Raw genomic sequence first — 17,040 nt, forward strand, 5'->3', positions numbered from 1 at the left:
TTCCAAAAATATGTGATGTGCCTCAATAAAACCTTCATGGTACTCATAGAATGAACTTCTGCATGGTATCTGTTTTGCCTCATACCTGGACATAGATACTGTAGATCACACTTAGTAATAAACAAAAAACATTGCTGGACTCACAATAAAAACTAGTACAAACATGATTGTAAATTAAACTGTATCTCCCACTTCACCATAATGTGAAGTTAAGAAACAAATGTGAAAGAACTATCCATGAACAACCGATGTTGTCAGCTTTAATGACAGGCCTCAAAGAATTCATTATAAAAAGTACATCACGTTTTCAAAATACAAATTCATTTGGCAGCATAATGTACAACAAACAAACACACTTTACAAATTGAATTAAAAACAAAACATGAGCGGAAATTGTTTTGAATTCTGCTTTGATAAGGTCAAAGTTGTTCAGTCAATTATGTCAATATAATGTGACGGAAAGCAAAATGAGATGACTATGTACAGTATGGATCATGTGGACACTGACACCATCTAATTCTGTATTTTGGTCATGTCTGTTTTTTGTCTATGAATTGTCACTTTTCTCTTCTGACAAAGAGCACTGGTTGAGAAGTTCTGGTTGTCATAATTCAAAAGAGGGTTGAGTGAAGTCCAATGTGAAATCCATTTGTCAGTAATGCGTTGAGACACTGCTTTACAGCCCCATCACTGAGGGAAAGACAGCGGTGCCTGTACAAGGGGAGAGACCACAATCAAACGGACTCATGTTTCTTGTTATCATGGTTGTTATCTGTAACGTTTCGCTAGCTCCCATATTATTTAGACCCCATTAACATTACATCTAATGCAATGTCATTTTCGTACTTTTTGGGCTACCTTGACCATCTCCTGTGTCACAGTCCGGCACTTTCCAGTCCATCTTGCGGCCCTTTTCGTAGAGTCCCTTCAGAGCTTTCCTGACCTCGTCGTTCCCGCCTCCACGACTTAGCTCCAGATACTTCCTGTACAGCGCCAGAGCAGTGCGTGCATCCTCAATACTGTCATGGGTCTCACCCTGGATGTTGAGTTCTGGAACCCAGAATCAGGTGGTGCATGAGTGGATCAGGAAAGCTTAGTCATCAAGAGTCAGTTTTACCATTTCACACACAGTCACGGTGACAATTTGGGAATAGGCAGGCTAAGAGGAAGTCATATCTATGCGTGCAAATAAACATGAAAAGTAGTAGTAACAGTATCCAGGATCAGGTGAGGTTAAAAACAGTATGTAAATAGTATACGCCCTCACCTAAGAAGTACCACGCGAGGAAGCGAAGAGAGATCATCCTCTTCCGGGGCATATGGAACAGGTAGACTGTGTCAACAACCTGGTCCTTCAGAACCTGTCCAAAGAACATGAAAACATGTGAAACATCCCCTTTTTAATGTACATCTAGCTGACACATAACCCAAACTGTGGCCAGAGGTTCTGAGGCAAATACACAATTGGTTGTACTGGTAATTCTTCCTTTAGGACATTATACAGGTCAGATTCAACCAGTATACACACTTACCAACAAATTGATGACCCGGAAGTCCTTCTGTAAACCATGCCCAACAAAGCGAACTCCGGTGTCAATGAGAAAGCGCAACTTGAGGTAAGTTGACTTTAGCGTGGTCAAGTGCTTGGAGGAGATCTTGGCATCCAAGTCCCCTGGTTTGATGCCAGAGTACTGTGTCAAATAGTCCACCACCTTTGCAAAAGGAAAATAGCTTATGGACCAAAGTCAAGCTGAATCTAAGCTACTTTGTTAAAAAGTTGTTTTGTTTGTAGTGAGAATGAGATTAAAACATTTGATTTAAGTAGTAGCAAGAAGTAGCAATATGTATCTGAAAATCCAGCTTGTTAAAGTAGGAAGGGGAGCATCACCTGCTCCTGGGTGGAGATGTAGTCATCGATGAACGGCACTCCCTCGTTAGGACCCTGTCCACGCACGCATGTGATCCGGGCTACAGACATTTGGCTGGGCTTGATGGTGGACTTTGTGCCGTCACTACGCAGTTCTGCCTCCTCCTACAGGGCAGCAGATGGAGATACTCAAACAGTGTGATTATTACAGTTAATCATCATCATCATCATTAAAAGAGTAGAATGAAGTTGCCTCTAGTCAATCGTTTTTTGGTCAGTTTTGCATTTAATTTTCCAGCAGTGAAGGCTAGGCTTTGGGGAGAAGGCCGCTGATCCCTGTCTGTGTTTCCTGGTATGATGTGGTCAGGAAACATAAACCTGCAGCTCTAGTCACGCTAGACTTACCTGGTTGAGTGTGACAAACTCTGCGTCCAGTCCCACCAGCTCTCCCGCCTGGGGCATCTCACTGACCATGAGGGGGATGAAGGTGGCGTGGCTCTTCCTCTGCTTCCTAGCCAGCGAGGCCTCTGTCAGCAGCACGCTGGCCTCAATGGGGTTCTTAACTGGGGAAGACAACCAAGTCAGGTGTAACCAAGTGCACTCTCATATACAGTGTGGGCCGAATACAGGGGCGCCAAATATGGCTGACCATGTGCCTGCCTAGACCCTGTGCCTTGACCAGACCTGGGCATTGTACAGCCCTATGGCTGTCCCTGGCCGGCCCATAACATCGTCATCCCATGTTCAGAGTTCACCCTTAACCGCCATTTTTAAATACCACAACAGATTTCGCTCTCGGAAAATGTACTGTTTCTAGATTTGAAAAATTATGATAACCATCTTATTATCTTAGTTTAATGTCATATAACTTTTTATTTACAACAAGCATAACAAAAAAATCGCTATTATGCCGATGTGCTGTGCCTACGCTAGACATGCATTGTCGGTGTGTGTGCACTGCGTTTATATCACAAAATGTACATTTGATAAGTAAAGGTGTAAGTATCTTTCGCAAAACAATAGCAACATTTAAATAGTTTAGTTTATGTTCAACTGGAAAAGGTAGTGATCACAGAATTTTGTGTTTTAACTCTGCTGGGAGTTTGTTAAAAATGCCTTTAAAAAAGCCTTTCCACCTGTATGTATATATAGCCTATATATGCCATATATCATACCTCCACTATGATTGGAAATGAAGTAGTGTCCAAGTGAAGTGCTCTTATGACACGTAACTCCTCCTACTGTCCTGGGTCGCTCCAGGTACAGTGCCTTGCAAAAGTATTCACCCCCCTTGGCCTTTTACCTATTTTATTACATTACAACCTGTAATTTAAACATTTTTTTAATCAGAATTTTATTTGATGAATCTGCACAAAATAGTGTTAGTTTTTAAATGAAATGAGAAATATATATATAAAAAAAGAATTAAAAAAATAAAGAAAAAAATTGGCATGTGCATATGTATCATCCCTTTGTTATGAAGCCCCTAAAAACTTCTGGTGCAACCAATTACCTTCAGAAGTCACATAATTAGTGAAATGAAGTCCACTTGTATGCAATCTAAGTGTCACATGATCTGTCAGTATATACACACCTTTTCTGAAAGGCCCCAGAGGCTGCAACACCTAAGCAAGAGGCACCACCAAACAAACACTGCCATGAAGACCAAGGAACTCTCCAAACAAGTCCGAGACAAAGTTGTTGAGAAGTACAAGTCAGGGTTGGGTTCTAAAAAAAATTGCAAGGCACTGTATGTTGTGTATAATGGAGAAGCGTTTCTGAAAATATAGTACGGGTAGGATACAAATGCGTGCCGTACCGAACTGTACCGGTCTGGTCAATGGAAAAGCGCCAATAGTTAACTAGGTAGTAGTGGGGATTACTCACTCACTCATCCATTGCATTGCAATATTTTGACTTGACTAGCGAGTGTGTCATTGATTTTCAACAACGTTGACATTTATTTAAATTCTGAAACTTTTTCTTTTTTTCAGAATAAAAGTCTGAAACGTTTTCTGGTTCATGTTCTTATACCAGTGCTCACTATAGAGTATTTTAAATGAACATTCGTAATGTACTCTAGTCTCTGATGTTCATGGTCAACTAAATCAGGCTATTTTGTGAAACAAATAATGTTCCCGAGCAGCCTCGCATCTAACGCTAGCTTCGAACTATTGATAGCATAAACGTTGGTAAATGTCACAAACGACTCAGTATTGGCAGTAGGAAAGAAGAGGAGTTGAATTTTTATTGACAACGGATTTACATGCTGGAAAAACATGCAGCTAAAATTCAGGGAACATTTGGACAATAAGAGACACAACGGAGCTGTGGTCACGTGATCTAATTAAAGGGCAATATGCGCGGGGCCAAAATAATCTATTGCCTCCCAAATCACCACGAACAGAACGGCGGAGGTACGGGTAAACAGGGCAAATTTTTTTTTTATGTTGCCACCCTCTATTTTTCGGTGAAATTACGTCTTTGTATTGAGCGCCAGTGCGTGTTGCATACGCTACGCGCGCGAAAAAAGAACACTCCGCCACTAATGTGAAAAATCCTGGAGGAAACACTGTCCGATGCATTATTGACGTTGCGAAATTTCGCAATATGCACTCTACATTCTAAATGCTTGACTTAGCAAAAGGTACAAACAAGTGAGAGCAATGAGAGGGGGTGCTAGCAACCAATGTTAGGGGGCCCCCTAGTGGCTGGGGCCCCCCCGCGGTGAGTCGCTTGCGGGCCCGTCCGCTACGCCACTGCCCTGTGCCTAGACCATGTGCCTAGACCCTGTGCCTAGACCCTGTGCCATGTGCCTAGACCCTGTGCCTAGACCCTGTGCCATGTGCCTGGACCATGTGCCTAGACCCTGTGCCATGTGCCTAGACCCTGTGCCTAGACCCTGTGCCATGTGCCTAGACCCTGTGCCTAGACCATATGCCTAGACCATGTCCCTAAACGATGTGCCTAGACCATGTGCCTAGACCATGTGCCTAGAGCAAAAATATCAAATTCCAACAATTGACTGACAAGTTGATTGCAGGTGGTGGCCAGGTGTTCTTCCATGTCAACTGACCGGGGATAAGCTCTGTGCTCTAGTTATAGGTTATGTCAAGTAGTAAGGGAAACCTCCTGGCCCTATGATGAGCATAATCTATCTAGAGTAACACAAATGCTTCCATTAAGACTAATATCTACTGCTGACATTACCATATTGCTTGTGCTTGTGCCTAGATAACTGGAAAAATTAGATCAATAAATGTGAGAGAGAGTGAGTGTGTTATGAGAGCATGTCTTACTGCGGAGGTCATATTTGGTGTGGAAGTTTCTCTTGGCGTAATAAAGGATGGCCGGCACCTTCCAGTTCACATCAAACTGGGCAGCTTCAGTCTGGAAAACACACCCAACATGCTAACACGTTTCTATACTTCCAATCATCTCTCATCGAATACATTTTATTAGTAGAAATACTGCATAAAAGGAAGACATAAAACTGCAGTTCAATATCAAGTTATTACTCATGGTCATGGACATAATAAATGGGAAATGATACACTTACAGTTGTTGCATGACTTGAAACCAGATTCTTATATTTGACGCATAGAGTTCATCATGGTTATTAGAAATTAATTGAGTGAACGCATTGAAAATTACCTTGTCAATTGGCTCGATGAGGAAATCATTGAATAGATACCACTGCTGATGTGTTACCCCCTAAAACAGCAACATGAATAAATAATAAATGAAAAAGAACATGGTTCAGTATTAGTACACAACCTGTCTTTTTTCTTCTTCTCCAAATGTCTCTGGATATCCTTACATTAACTAAGCAAATGTATCATCTCCAACTATCAGTCTTACCTCTTTCCGTTGGTGATAGGTCTCTCCCACTTTGATGTGTGCCACCAAGTTGCCGCCTGTGCGAGCGTCCAGGATATGAGGCACGGTCACCACCAGGTCATACAGAGAAGCTCCTTCAGCCTCCTCAGCAGAGTTCAGCTAAAAGATAGGGTTGAAAAAGTGTTCTGTTGTCATGACAACACATATACAACACACTAACACAGCTTGATTACACCAGTTAACTCACAAAACATATCAAGAGGTCATTGCAAAAACCATAGAAATGTTGCATTTGTTGAACCTACGAATGTGAAATATGGATACAGGGACAATTATATAATACAGTATCTATCTCTTATCACACATCAAACCTAATTCCTGGAGGGTCTGTTCAAAAAAAAAAAAAAAACGAACTAATGATGACGAATCAATGTGTTTCTATTTGGGGAAAAATAAAAACCAGCAGACATTGCAACCCTCTCGGGTTGGTCTGGAGATCTTCCGTCTCACCTCCTCTCCTTCAGGCCAGCTGCTGATCTCCAGTCCCTGGCTCTTACTGATGGACATCTTCAGGGTGAGAGGGATCCAAACATGCCGCAAGTCCTCCGCCTTCGTGTCGAAGGTCACACCTGGCACACTGCATACCCCCTCCCCACTAACAGAGTCAGGAGGAATGTCGTCAACACAGACACAGTAAGATGCAAGGTTTCTTTTCTATCAAGCCTTTTCATCAACCCTTTCATGAATGTATGGCTCCAAGTGTCTAAATGCAAATATGTATGTGGCTATGCAGAAAACATGCTCCTTACTCTATGCACCACTCAGTGGGGATAGGCTGAGGCTCTTTTGGCTTAGGGGGTTCCATTGCCTCTTTTTTCATGGCCTTGTTGAAAGCATACTGTTGAGAGAAAAGAAGGTGTGTGTGTGTGTGTGTGTGTGTGTGTGTGTGTGTGTGTGTGTGTGTGTGTGTGTGCGTGTGCGTCTCACATTAGCCATTTACCATGACATCAAGTGCTAATCAACAACTTATTTTAGGAGGCTAATCAACTAGTTCACCATGATGGCAATTCAATTTCAAAGACGTGTGCATAGCAGGTTTGCTGGAGGGATTACTTAGCCTGTGGGACATTAAGTAGTTGACTAAGATAGGGACTATCAGGGTCTTACCTCTGCCTGAGCCCTCCAGAACTCTGCCTCTTTCACACTGTTCACCTCACAGTTGATGACCAGTACATCTGGGAGACAGCGGATGTTACGTGTCTGCACCTGGAGATGGGCAGAGAGAGCAAAAGAGAAGGTTGAACAATGGACTCACTCTAAATCCAATCAACAACATACACCGGTGCTTTAGAAAGGAGAGAGTCCCTTACTGTAGGCTGGTACTTCTCACAGTTCTCGCACCACGCCTGAGTGCTCTGCTCCAGGCATATGCTTTTCTTCAGAATCTCAGCAAAGTCATACTCCTTGATTGTCTTATCTGCAAAATTATTTGAAATCAATATCTGGCCAATAAATGCATCTTCAGTCAGGAGATATTTATGTCTATGAGACCTGAACAGAAACAACTCCAAGCCCGCGTTTTAGCCTATATATAGCGTTTGGAGTTTTTTCTCGGTCAGTACTCTAAATAACAATGATAGATGTCAAAATGCCAGTGGAGAAAACAACATTTTGGGGCAAACTCACCAAGCGAGCTCTGCTCAGGGTAGTGCATGGTGAACAGCAAAGTGAGAGACGAACGAACCGTCTCTTTACCACAGCGACACAGGCTGCTGTTCTCAACTTCACACCCAAACTGCCTTCCTATCACGGACTCGCCAGAGGACCCTAGGGCACTGCACCAAACACAGCATCGAAAGACCTAAGTAATCAAGCCAGAGTCTGCAAACACAGATCACTCACGCTCAACATCTAAAATAGTGAAACTACAACTACTACTGCATTACTGTCACACACTGTTGTTTTGTAACTATTGTTGTAAAAAGGGTTAAAATGTTTGTATCTATTATCGTGCCTGTGTTTCATGTTGTATGCTTGCACGTATACTGTACATGTAAGTACGTCCCATTTTTTTCTTGCTACTTACCTAGCATCATTGCGCATTAGGATATAAATGCAGTTTTATTGAAGTGAGTGAGTTCACCTGCTGCTGGCCCCTCTGTAGGCCTGAGGGCCCTCCTGCTCCTGGGTCTCCTGGTGCAGCTGGGTGAGGATGAAGCGGTTCCAGCTCTGGATGAGGCGGCCTAGTCTGGCCTTTCCGTTCTGTTCATCAGAGTCTGCCAGGATCAGGCCCAGGGCCGACGCCTCCGGGATGGTGCGGAAAGCTCGCAGGAAATTACTGGCCTGGGAGAGGATGGTGGTGGCAATAAGTTGATTGCAGTAACAGGATGGCCGTTCATTTATTTGATTTCGTTAAGAGGACATATCATACAGTATGTGAAAGAGGGAGAACATATGGGTCAGATGTATTGTTGTGTGTAAAGAGTGTGATGTTGGTTATGTGTTGATCGTGTTGTCTGCATTGTCACTGTCAGCCCAGCAGCACTTGCCCCTGTGGATATAACCAAAGTGAATCTAATTGAACGCTGATGGAGCTCTACCTGACAGGGGTCTCCTCTGGACAGGTCCAGCATGTGGAAGAGGAAGCCCAACTCACACGCCAGACAGAACTCCTTCTGACACAGGTGGTTCTGGACCAGACAGCGGATTGGCTCCAGGAAATACAACACCTGACGGAGAGACAGAGGAATATCACACTTTTAGTGTCACCTTAGTCTTGAGTTTGCCTCTTTTTATACAACGATCCCTCTTCACTATACCTCTCTCTCAACATTTTCAATTGAAACGGCTAAACACAAATGATCATGTATTTGATGAGTGAAATACTCAAGTATGTACTCAAGCACATTTATCTGACTGAACACAACCCATCTCCGATTCTTACATGAATCATGCAGTTACAGTAAGCATTGGGAATGTGAGGTTCCAGGCCAGCAAACAGGGTCCTGTTGTAATGTTTGAAGTCAAAGTCCTCCAGCCCAAGTTTGGAGTATTTGATGGTGACCTGATGGGAACAAAAGCATAAAACAAGGAAGGTTTTGTCACTGACACATTGATACATGCCCTCATCACATAGTCATACAATCAGTCCTTCTCCTGATATATTTCAGAATCACAGCATGATAAATCAATGTACAGACATACCTTCCTGTATTTCTTGGGCACCATGTAGAGGTGTGGCTCTTCATCACGACCAATGGGTGACTCAGGAATCTGATTGTAATTATCATAGTCCAGCTCCACCTCTTTCATCTTGTAAGGAACCTGAAACGCATCATATTAAGATGTTGGGTAAATGGCGGAGGACAAAACGTCATGATCATGATCGCAACTCTTCAAAAGACTTGACATCCCTAGAGTCTAAAACAAGCTTGCTGCGATCGTAAAATAATATTATTTGTGGGTGATTGACATGCCTGATTCCGCGGGCGGGTACGAGGATTGGGGGCGTAACCAATGAACCCTACTGTCTTCATCGTGCGTAGGATCTCTGGGTCCACAGGGGGTGCTCGTCTTGAGAGAAAAATATGTATGTAAACTTTGTTCACTTCCTCAAGATCCCTGTGTTAGTACATCGTATTCTTGTATTCAGTACACTTTACCCCTCATCAGCGTGCTATGGATTCACACCACAAAGGCTACTTAATTATAATTATTATTATTATTACTTCAGCAGATCGAAATTCACAAGGATCAAATACAGACAAGCTACCTTGGGCTGGGAGTGGCTTGCTTGGCGGACCAATCAGACAGGAGGGGCTCTGAGCTGGTCAAGGGCATAGGGATGAGGGATAGGGGCAACAGGTCATGGCTCCAGTCCAACTGAGGCAGGGAGTCCACCAGACAGGGCAAGGCAAAGTCTGTCTCCCGGGAGTAACCGTTGTAGTTGACCTCTGGGGCGTCGGACCAGAGGTGCACACATCCCCCAGTGTCCCCAAAGGCCAAAGCCTGCTTGCTGGATGACACGTCGAAGCTCATGAGCAGCTGGCCTACGGTGCTCACGTGAAAGACGTCATTGAGGTTGGCTAGCCCAGTAGGCTCACAGAACTGAAACTGTCCTGTGGGGGGAAGAGGTAAAAGAAGGTTTCTTTTTGGGATCATCCCAGGAATAATATGCCAACAATACTTAAAGGTTATTCGTAGAAATGGCTTATTTACAATAAAAATGACCAAAAAGAAGAAAACGAGTCATCGTAAATCGAAAACATGCATTTCCCATTTGATTACCTTGCTGCGAGATGATGGCGAGGCGTGACGCATACGTAGGGATGAAGCGCAGGAAGAGGGGGTCCACATGCACCTGCAGCGGAGTCACAGCGCGCATCATGCGCAGGTCATAAACCATGAGGAAGCGATCGCACGCAAGTCCGTTCATCCCTCGACTGGAGAACCCACACGCAGCCAGGAGGTTGCCGTGGACGTCAAAATCTGAGAGGCTGCCGGAGAAGGCGTCAAACTCCTGCTCTGGCTTGAAGGTGCGCGGGTCACGAAGGGTCACCTGGTTTTGGGAGAAGGTACAAGATGAGTGTAAAAGCATCTTAACAACTCCCCACACGCTGAGTAACTAAACGTTGGGTTTCTCTCTTTTATCCTTACCTTTCCAGACGTGTGCCCACAGAAGAAGTAACGACTGGACTGCCGCATGATAGCTACCCCTGGGTCCTCCACTGTGAACTAGGCATACAAGGAAACATCACACATTCAAGTTATCATTCATGTCGCTTTGTCTCCAAAGCACTAAAACCATGAGAAAGGACTGGATGTATCCCATGGCAACGCATGGTGAGGAGGTGTGACGCAGTACAATACATTCCCATTTCATTTTACCCTTTGAGTCTCCTGCACAGTATTTAGGTCAACTTCAACCACATAGTTCTGTAGTCCACCCATGAGGAATGTGTTGTTATCCGTCATAAGCAGACTGTGCATATCAGCTCCCTCCTCCATTCTGAAACATACATACGGTACATCCAGGCAATTACATTATACTCCAGATCCACTTCCAAATTCATTTCGAACTGTTATTGAGATTTAAAATGATCAAAATGTATTGTATATATGTGTGTGTGGCAATGTGTTTTAGCATTTGTGTGAAGCTTACGGGTAGTCAAACATTACAAGTCCCCCCCGGGTTACACATTTGAGATGACTCTTAGAGAGGAACAGCACGCCTGTCTCCATGCTGTGAATGTGGCGAATGTCATCAGTGGAGTGCACCTGGAAAGAGGAGTGGCGGCCCATCGTGGGACCAAAAAAGGAGCTTGCATGGCCCTAAGGCAAGAATGAGTATGGAAACACAAAACAATTAAGTTAGTATCACAATAAAAAAGTGCCATAGCCTGGATTTTAACTACATGAAAGGGGGCAACTGTAAACAAAACTCTAGGTAACTGAGTCTTTCTTACCCTGTGGTTACCCATCCATAGCATCTCCTCTTGCAGGTCAAAGTGAGTTGCAGTGACAGGGACCCCCACCTCTGCAGCGACACTATGAAGCTCAGAGAACATCCCTTCCAACATGTGCACAGACTCTGGCACGGTAACAGGAAGTCCATCTGGATCAAGCTCCACACCTTGCAGCATATTGGGGTTGAGCCTTGGGTCCATCGAGGGCTCCATACCCGCCTCAAGGCTCCCATGAAGGGCAGGCGTGTATTCGCCTAACCCTGGGTCAAGACCCTCAAAATTCATCATGAGGACAGGAGCCAACCTTAGAAAAACTAGTGGTTAGATTCAATACACCTTATGTTAAAAGTAGCTAAATCCAAATTTAAGAATAGTCTATATAAGAGCAACATCGGGCTTGATTGAACAGATTAGTACAACCACGTTGCACAAAGGAGCGCTAGGAGATCTTTTCTGCCGCAATAACACTGTACAACTCGATCTGTGTGATCAGTCAGTCTGGGGGATGTTAAACCATACTGGACTGTTCTTACTAGCCTATATATAATGTTTCAGATGTCTATTTTATTGTATTATTCTATTGTCACTTTATCTTGTTGTTGTTGTTGTTGTTGTTGTTGTTGTTGTTGTGGTGGTGGTGGTGGTGGTGGTGTAACGCCTTAATTTCCCGTCGGGGATCAATAAAGTACCTATCTATCTATCAGATATAGATAGATTCTATCTATAATCTAACCACTTCTTTCAGATATTACAACTTCAAACTATGGCTTTTTGTGTTGTTTCATCACCAAGCCTACAATAACAGATAAATAATGATCAGTCATATATTATTGTATACTCATTAACTAGCGACAAACATTTAGGCAGCAGGATATATTATCTACGAATTGCAATTCCGATGTACATGGAACATGCTGTCATCAGCCCCTGACACAGACCAACACAGATGGGAGCCAGAGAGACAAGCGGCTTGTTAGCTAGCTAGCAAGTTTAGACTGCTCGAGTCAGATAAGAATAAATCCCATGTACCCAAAATATATATAAAAAACCATTTTAAATGGCGAAATCAATTATTTACTAAATCTGTATGTTGTGTATACCCCGAGTAGCTCCTCACCCGCTAACTACAGCAATATGTTGTATTTTACAGGGTCCACTTCATGCTGCCTCCATTCATAGCGAACAATAACAAACAAACTCTTCCGGAGTAAAAAATATGGCACATTCAGGAGAGCGCAACGTTCACAAACGTTACAGAATGGTACTACACAACAACATGTCTACCCGTAATATATAATAAAAGTATATAATAGTTGCCTCTGGAGAAAATTATCATTGCGTAGGAAGGCTACCCACCCATAGAGCTTCTTTGTCTTGCAAAAAAAAAAAAAAAAAGTACTCTACACACTTTCTGTTTATTTTGTCAAATAAAAATAAAATAACTGATTATGGTGAAATGATACATTTATATTATGCCCTATACATTTTACATAACTTTGTTATAGACTGTCGGCTATAGTTTGGGGAGTATTTGAGAATGTGGCTTTGCATCTTCATGCTGGTTGGATATGATATGAGTTAATAACCACACCAGATCAGAAGCCTAGAAAAGTTATATGTCTTATGTGGAAAAGATGTGTTAAATTGACCATTTAATTAACTGATTATTAATTAATCGTTCTGCCGGTATTCAAATTGGAAATTAATCAGCTGTTCTTTCAATCACAAATCACGTGAAAGAAAAATCTGTCTTCCCCTCTCTTGATGCCTATAAAATAAAAACAAATAAATGTTCCCTTTTTAGAAAGAATAATGGGTAGTTTGTTATTCACAATAATGACATTATTCATTGGGGCATTTGCTTGTGTACTTTTCAGTCAGAGGTATAAAGTGGTCAACAAATACGTTTTTCTCTTTAAAGGAGAAATTGCAGGGACACGGAAAGTTTATCTATCACACTCAATCTAATCCACCCAATCTAATCCCCCACCTTGAGGAAGAGTCAACGCTATCTGTGATCCTTGGGAAGGCCCGACTCTGACGTCACCCCATGGGTTAGAGCCCGGTGATCCCATTTGGCATCTGCCATTGAGGAAAGTACTAAACTACAGTACATTTTTCAATAATTCATTATGCTCTGACATGTGAAGGTTAATCTCACTTCCTCGACATATTGACCACCCACACGTGTGAAACTCTAAACAGTAAACCAAACATTTTAAAAAAGGAAATCAAACTGCATGTGCCAGTGATGATGATACACTCGACCAGTCATTCATGTCATTAATGGAAATTCTTTTCGGTTGACTTTGTTTGAATTGAATTGTGAATCATGCAGACCTAATTGGGAAGGAAGTTTAAGGATTACGGAAATACAATTATTTTTCCTTCACTTCGCTTTGGCTCTAGATTAACAAAACATTTGCATGATTATTCTTTAATAGTTTAATAGCCTAGATAGTTTAACACCGGTTTTACCAAGATGTTCCATTGAGATCGAGCTATTTCAAGAGAGAGACGAAAAGAAACCTTTATTTTCAAGGCGCAAGCTAGGTGTCATGCCCCTCATAATTTGATGAGGAATGATTCAAAATGATGACTTGAAATGCGGAATGGCTTAAATTGGCTACGTATACTTCTTTCTCTATAGGCCAAATGAAACCTCTAGGCTATTTGGATTTGCACATCTTGGACTTTTTAATAGCAGTTCCTACACCTGTTGCCCATCTCCAATATTATGAATAACTGCATCACAGTTTTGCCACACTCCGGTGAAGGCAAACGACGATAAATTAAAGTCACAGCAAGAGTGCGACTTTTCCATGACCTTTTAGCTCTGTTCTTGACAATTTAGATCCGATTTGGAAATAGGAGGTCAAGTCTGCATCTGCTCAATATGTTTCATATCGTGTGGACTTGATCTTCATAGCCAATTTACTGAAAATGAATTAATAGCCTATTAATAAAACAGAAATACAATCCTCACGAATGTGCAAGCGACAATATTAGACAATATCTGAAGGCATAGGCCTATGCCTAATTTATTATAGGCATTTTTTGCTGTTCCAAGTAGCCTACAGCTAAAAGTTCCATACAGAGCATAGCTGTTGCTCCTCAGAAAAATATTTTGCAGAAGGGCTATTTTTAGAATGACGAAATCATTGATAAATGGCCTTAATCATTTGCAAAAAAGTTAGTAGGCTATTATGTTGTCAACAATTTATGTGAAAGCGAAACGACCCATTTGTGCCAGGTAAGGTTAACTCACCTGAGGAGGAATCCCTGGGGAAAGTCCCAGCAGCTGACTCAGACTCACTGGTTTGTATAAAGTTTGACAGGGACTCCGTTACAATGACACTGATATATAAGACACATTGGCGCATCATACGTTACAGAGCTGCAGAAGTGCAACCAGGCGTGAAGGAAATCAGAATCATGTACGTGCCGTTCACAACTACCGTTCTACTTCTAGTGTTCACGAGTGCATTTAGCGCTCCAACAACTACTGTGTGGAATACAGTGAAAGAGAGCTCTATCAAACTGAATACAATTGCAAAAAAGGTAAGTCTGCCATAGTTTAATTGATTATGATAGTGATAGGCCTGCTGGAGAGGTAGGTTATGATGGGGTTTTTGGCACAAATTGCCATAGCCTATGGACACAAAGTATTTGATCTGTCTAATCATGTCCTGCAGGTGGCCAGTGATTTGATACATCAGGAAAGAAATATTCACGTCCTGCACAAGTACAGTCCTGACGTGGTGCAGGCCAGAGACAAATGTGATCCTACAAATCTAAGATCGGATTCAAAGGTAAGCTACATTCTGTCTGTTTAGATGATCAATATCTTGCTTTTATCTTCTGGGAAACACATACATTATTTTGTTGAGAAACAAATAAACAATAGGCCTACATTATGTCCTAAATTCTAAATGGAGAGATGCACCTTCTAATTACCAAATTAAAAGTGGCATTCTCTAATCATCTTTTTTTATTTTCACCTTCCTCCACATAAGCCTTGTATTGAGAAGATAGCTGCTCTGCTGAAGAACTACTACGACATATTTGAGATGCTTGGTCAATTCAGCAATTGTAAGGTTGCAAATAATGCAAAAGAAATTGTGGAAGAACTGGGAAAGTTCCATTATCGGTTGAAGGTAAGCAATGTTCTTCTGACAGTCACAATAGAAATACCAGTTAATTTAAAACATATTTGAGGTTGCATTTTTCATCTTCACCCTATAACAGCAAGGATTTACACTCAATCCTATATTTCAAATGTTTCCACGAAACACAGAATGTTTTGGAAATTCATGACCTACTAAGCAGTTGTTGTCTGAACTAAATCTACAGTATGGACTCATGTCTATGTTCTGAGACTGGCGGGCTACATCTCATGACTCTTGTTGTTTTGTAGGGGTCTGAGATAGACAAAGTGTCTAAGATAGACAAAGAGCTCAACATGAAAAACTGGGAAAAGTTGGATCAGTGCCTCTACAGTGTTGAGAGACTGTACTCCTTCTCCATACTCACAGCTCGGGTCTTTGCCCTTGGTGATCCAGCACAACACATCCAAGACTCAACTGTGGATTGTAGATCTGCGAATTAAGCTGCAACTAATTTGCTTTCTGTCTCAGTATTACATGACTTATAGTGGATAATAGTCTGTATATCTTGTATGATCATGTTGGTCAAAATAGTAACTGTCATAGGACAATGTTAAAATATCTAGAAATGCTATTGTGTTATCACAATGTTGTATTTATTTCTAAAGCTATACATGTATGCCATGTATCTCCATGTGTTCATCTACACACCAATTGTGAAATCATATGATATATTTATTAACCTATTTATTACATTTGTATTTATGTGACCTATTTATTTGTTAATATTTATGGTGACAAAATGTATTTATTTTGTGTAAACCTCTCTGTTGAATGCAGAAAAATAAACAAGATATTTAACACCAATTATGATCCCTGTTGAATTACAGCTTGTTATTATTGTTTTAAATCTGCATTTGTTTACCCTAAAATCTGCAGTTACAAAGATCATTTTTGCAGCTGATAAAAAAATATATATATTCAGACAATTGAGGAAATCCTTTTCACTTTAACTGCATGGATTTTCCAAACAGCAGACCTACACACGGACAAGAGGGAAGCTGTGCTTTCCTAAAACATTCCTTTTAGCATATTATGCATGAATACACACAGCTTCCTAAATGTTTTGTCCCTTACATCATTATGCCTAGTGGGTAGCTATAATCTGTAGTGATTATAATTCCTTCAAAGAATCATTATGTAATGTTGACAGTCATTTTTACTGTCAGGAAGAGAATCGTCACTTTCCTCAAAAAAAGGAACTTGAAGTTAGTACTGAGCCATGGTATACAAGGAAGTAGTGGTTGGTCTATGAGTCATCTCTTATGCAGATCACTGAATGTCCAGATCTCTTTCTAGGATTTTTTATCATCTCCAATTACAATCACTAGGCCTATGTAAATGTAGTGCTAAAATTACTACATTTATTGACATTCAAGTTAACAAATATAGCCTACTGATATAGGCCCAGGGCATGTAAAAAAGGTTTACACTCATCTCATCTTTCAAATAAGTCTGAGGATATAATGAGTGTACACATAATATTAATAATAATAATCATTTGTTTTATTATATGCTGACCCTGTCATGAAGAAGATCTCATCTCAGTGTAGGCTGCAGGCTCGGTTTTTAACAGTATTTTAACGTATAACTTTGAGTATGTCAAAGTTATTATAGGTGTGTGCGCAGTGCACCATTGAGGTGTGTACCTGTTGTGGTCCCCTCACAATGGAGACTAGAGATAAGAGATAGCTCAGTAGCC

At 41.5% G+C, this 17,040-nt stretch overlaps 1 protein-coding gene across 1 annotated transcript; it reads right to left on the bottom strand.

The window, feature by feature from the left end:
- Positions 1–275: 275 nt before the first annotated feature.
- pan2 (poly(A) specific ribonuclease subunit PAN2) lies at positions 276–12,348 on the bottom strand. The gene is made up of 26 exons (XM_080535214.1): positions 12,290–12,348; positions 11,173–11,476; positions 10,869–11,038; positions 10,595–10,715; positions 10,364–10,441; positions 9,995–10,265; positions 9,480–9,825; positions 9,184–9,280; positions 8,912–9,031; positions 8,652–8,771; positions 8,308–8,436; positions 7,851–8,050; positions 7,394–7,542; positions 7,078–7,184; positions 6,875–6,973; positions 6,517–6,605; positions 6,218–6,362; positions 5,729–5,866; positions 5,522–5,581; positions 5,167–5,257; positions 2,273–2,430; positions 1,889–2,032; positions 1,533–1,712; positions 1,268–1,361; positions 859–1,050; positions 276–711 (listed from the first exon to the last, which is right to left on the bottom strand). The coding sequence occupies exons 2-26, from the start codon at positions 11,458–11,460 to the stop codon at positions 677–679; spliced, it is 3,621 nt and encodes a 1,206-aa protein (XP_080391340.1). The 5' UTR covers positions 11,461–11,476; positions 12,290–12,348; the 3' UTR covers positions 276–676.
- Between the last annotated feature and the right edge of the window lie 4,692 nt (positions 12,349–17,040).

Source organism: Nansenia antarctica, assembly GCF_963989245.1.
Source record: "Nansenia antarctica genome assembly, chromosome: 6".
In the NCBI taxonomy this organism is placed as follows: Eukaryota; Metazoa; Chordata; class Actinopteri; order Argentiniformes; family Microstomatidae; genus Nansenia; species Nansenia antarctica.

Coding starts and splice junctions, on each gene's coding strand:
- pan2 (XM_080535214.1), bottom strand. CDS start 11,460: ATGATGAATTTTGAGGGTCTTGACCCAGGGTTAGGCGAATACACGCCT. Junction 10,716..10,868: donor CTTGTAATGTTTGACTACCC/GTAAGCTTCACA, acceptor TGTATGTTTCAG/AATGGAGGAGGGAGCTGATA. Junction 6,606..6,874: donor TCTGGAGGGCTCAGGCAGAG/GTAAGACCCTGA, acceptor TTCTCTCAACAG/TATGCTTTCAACAAGGCCAT.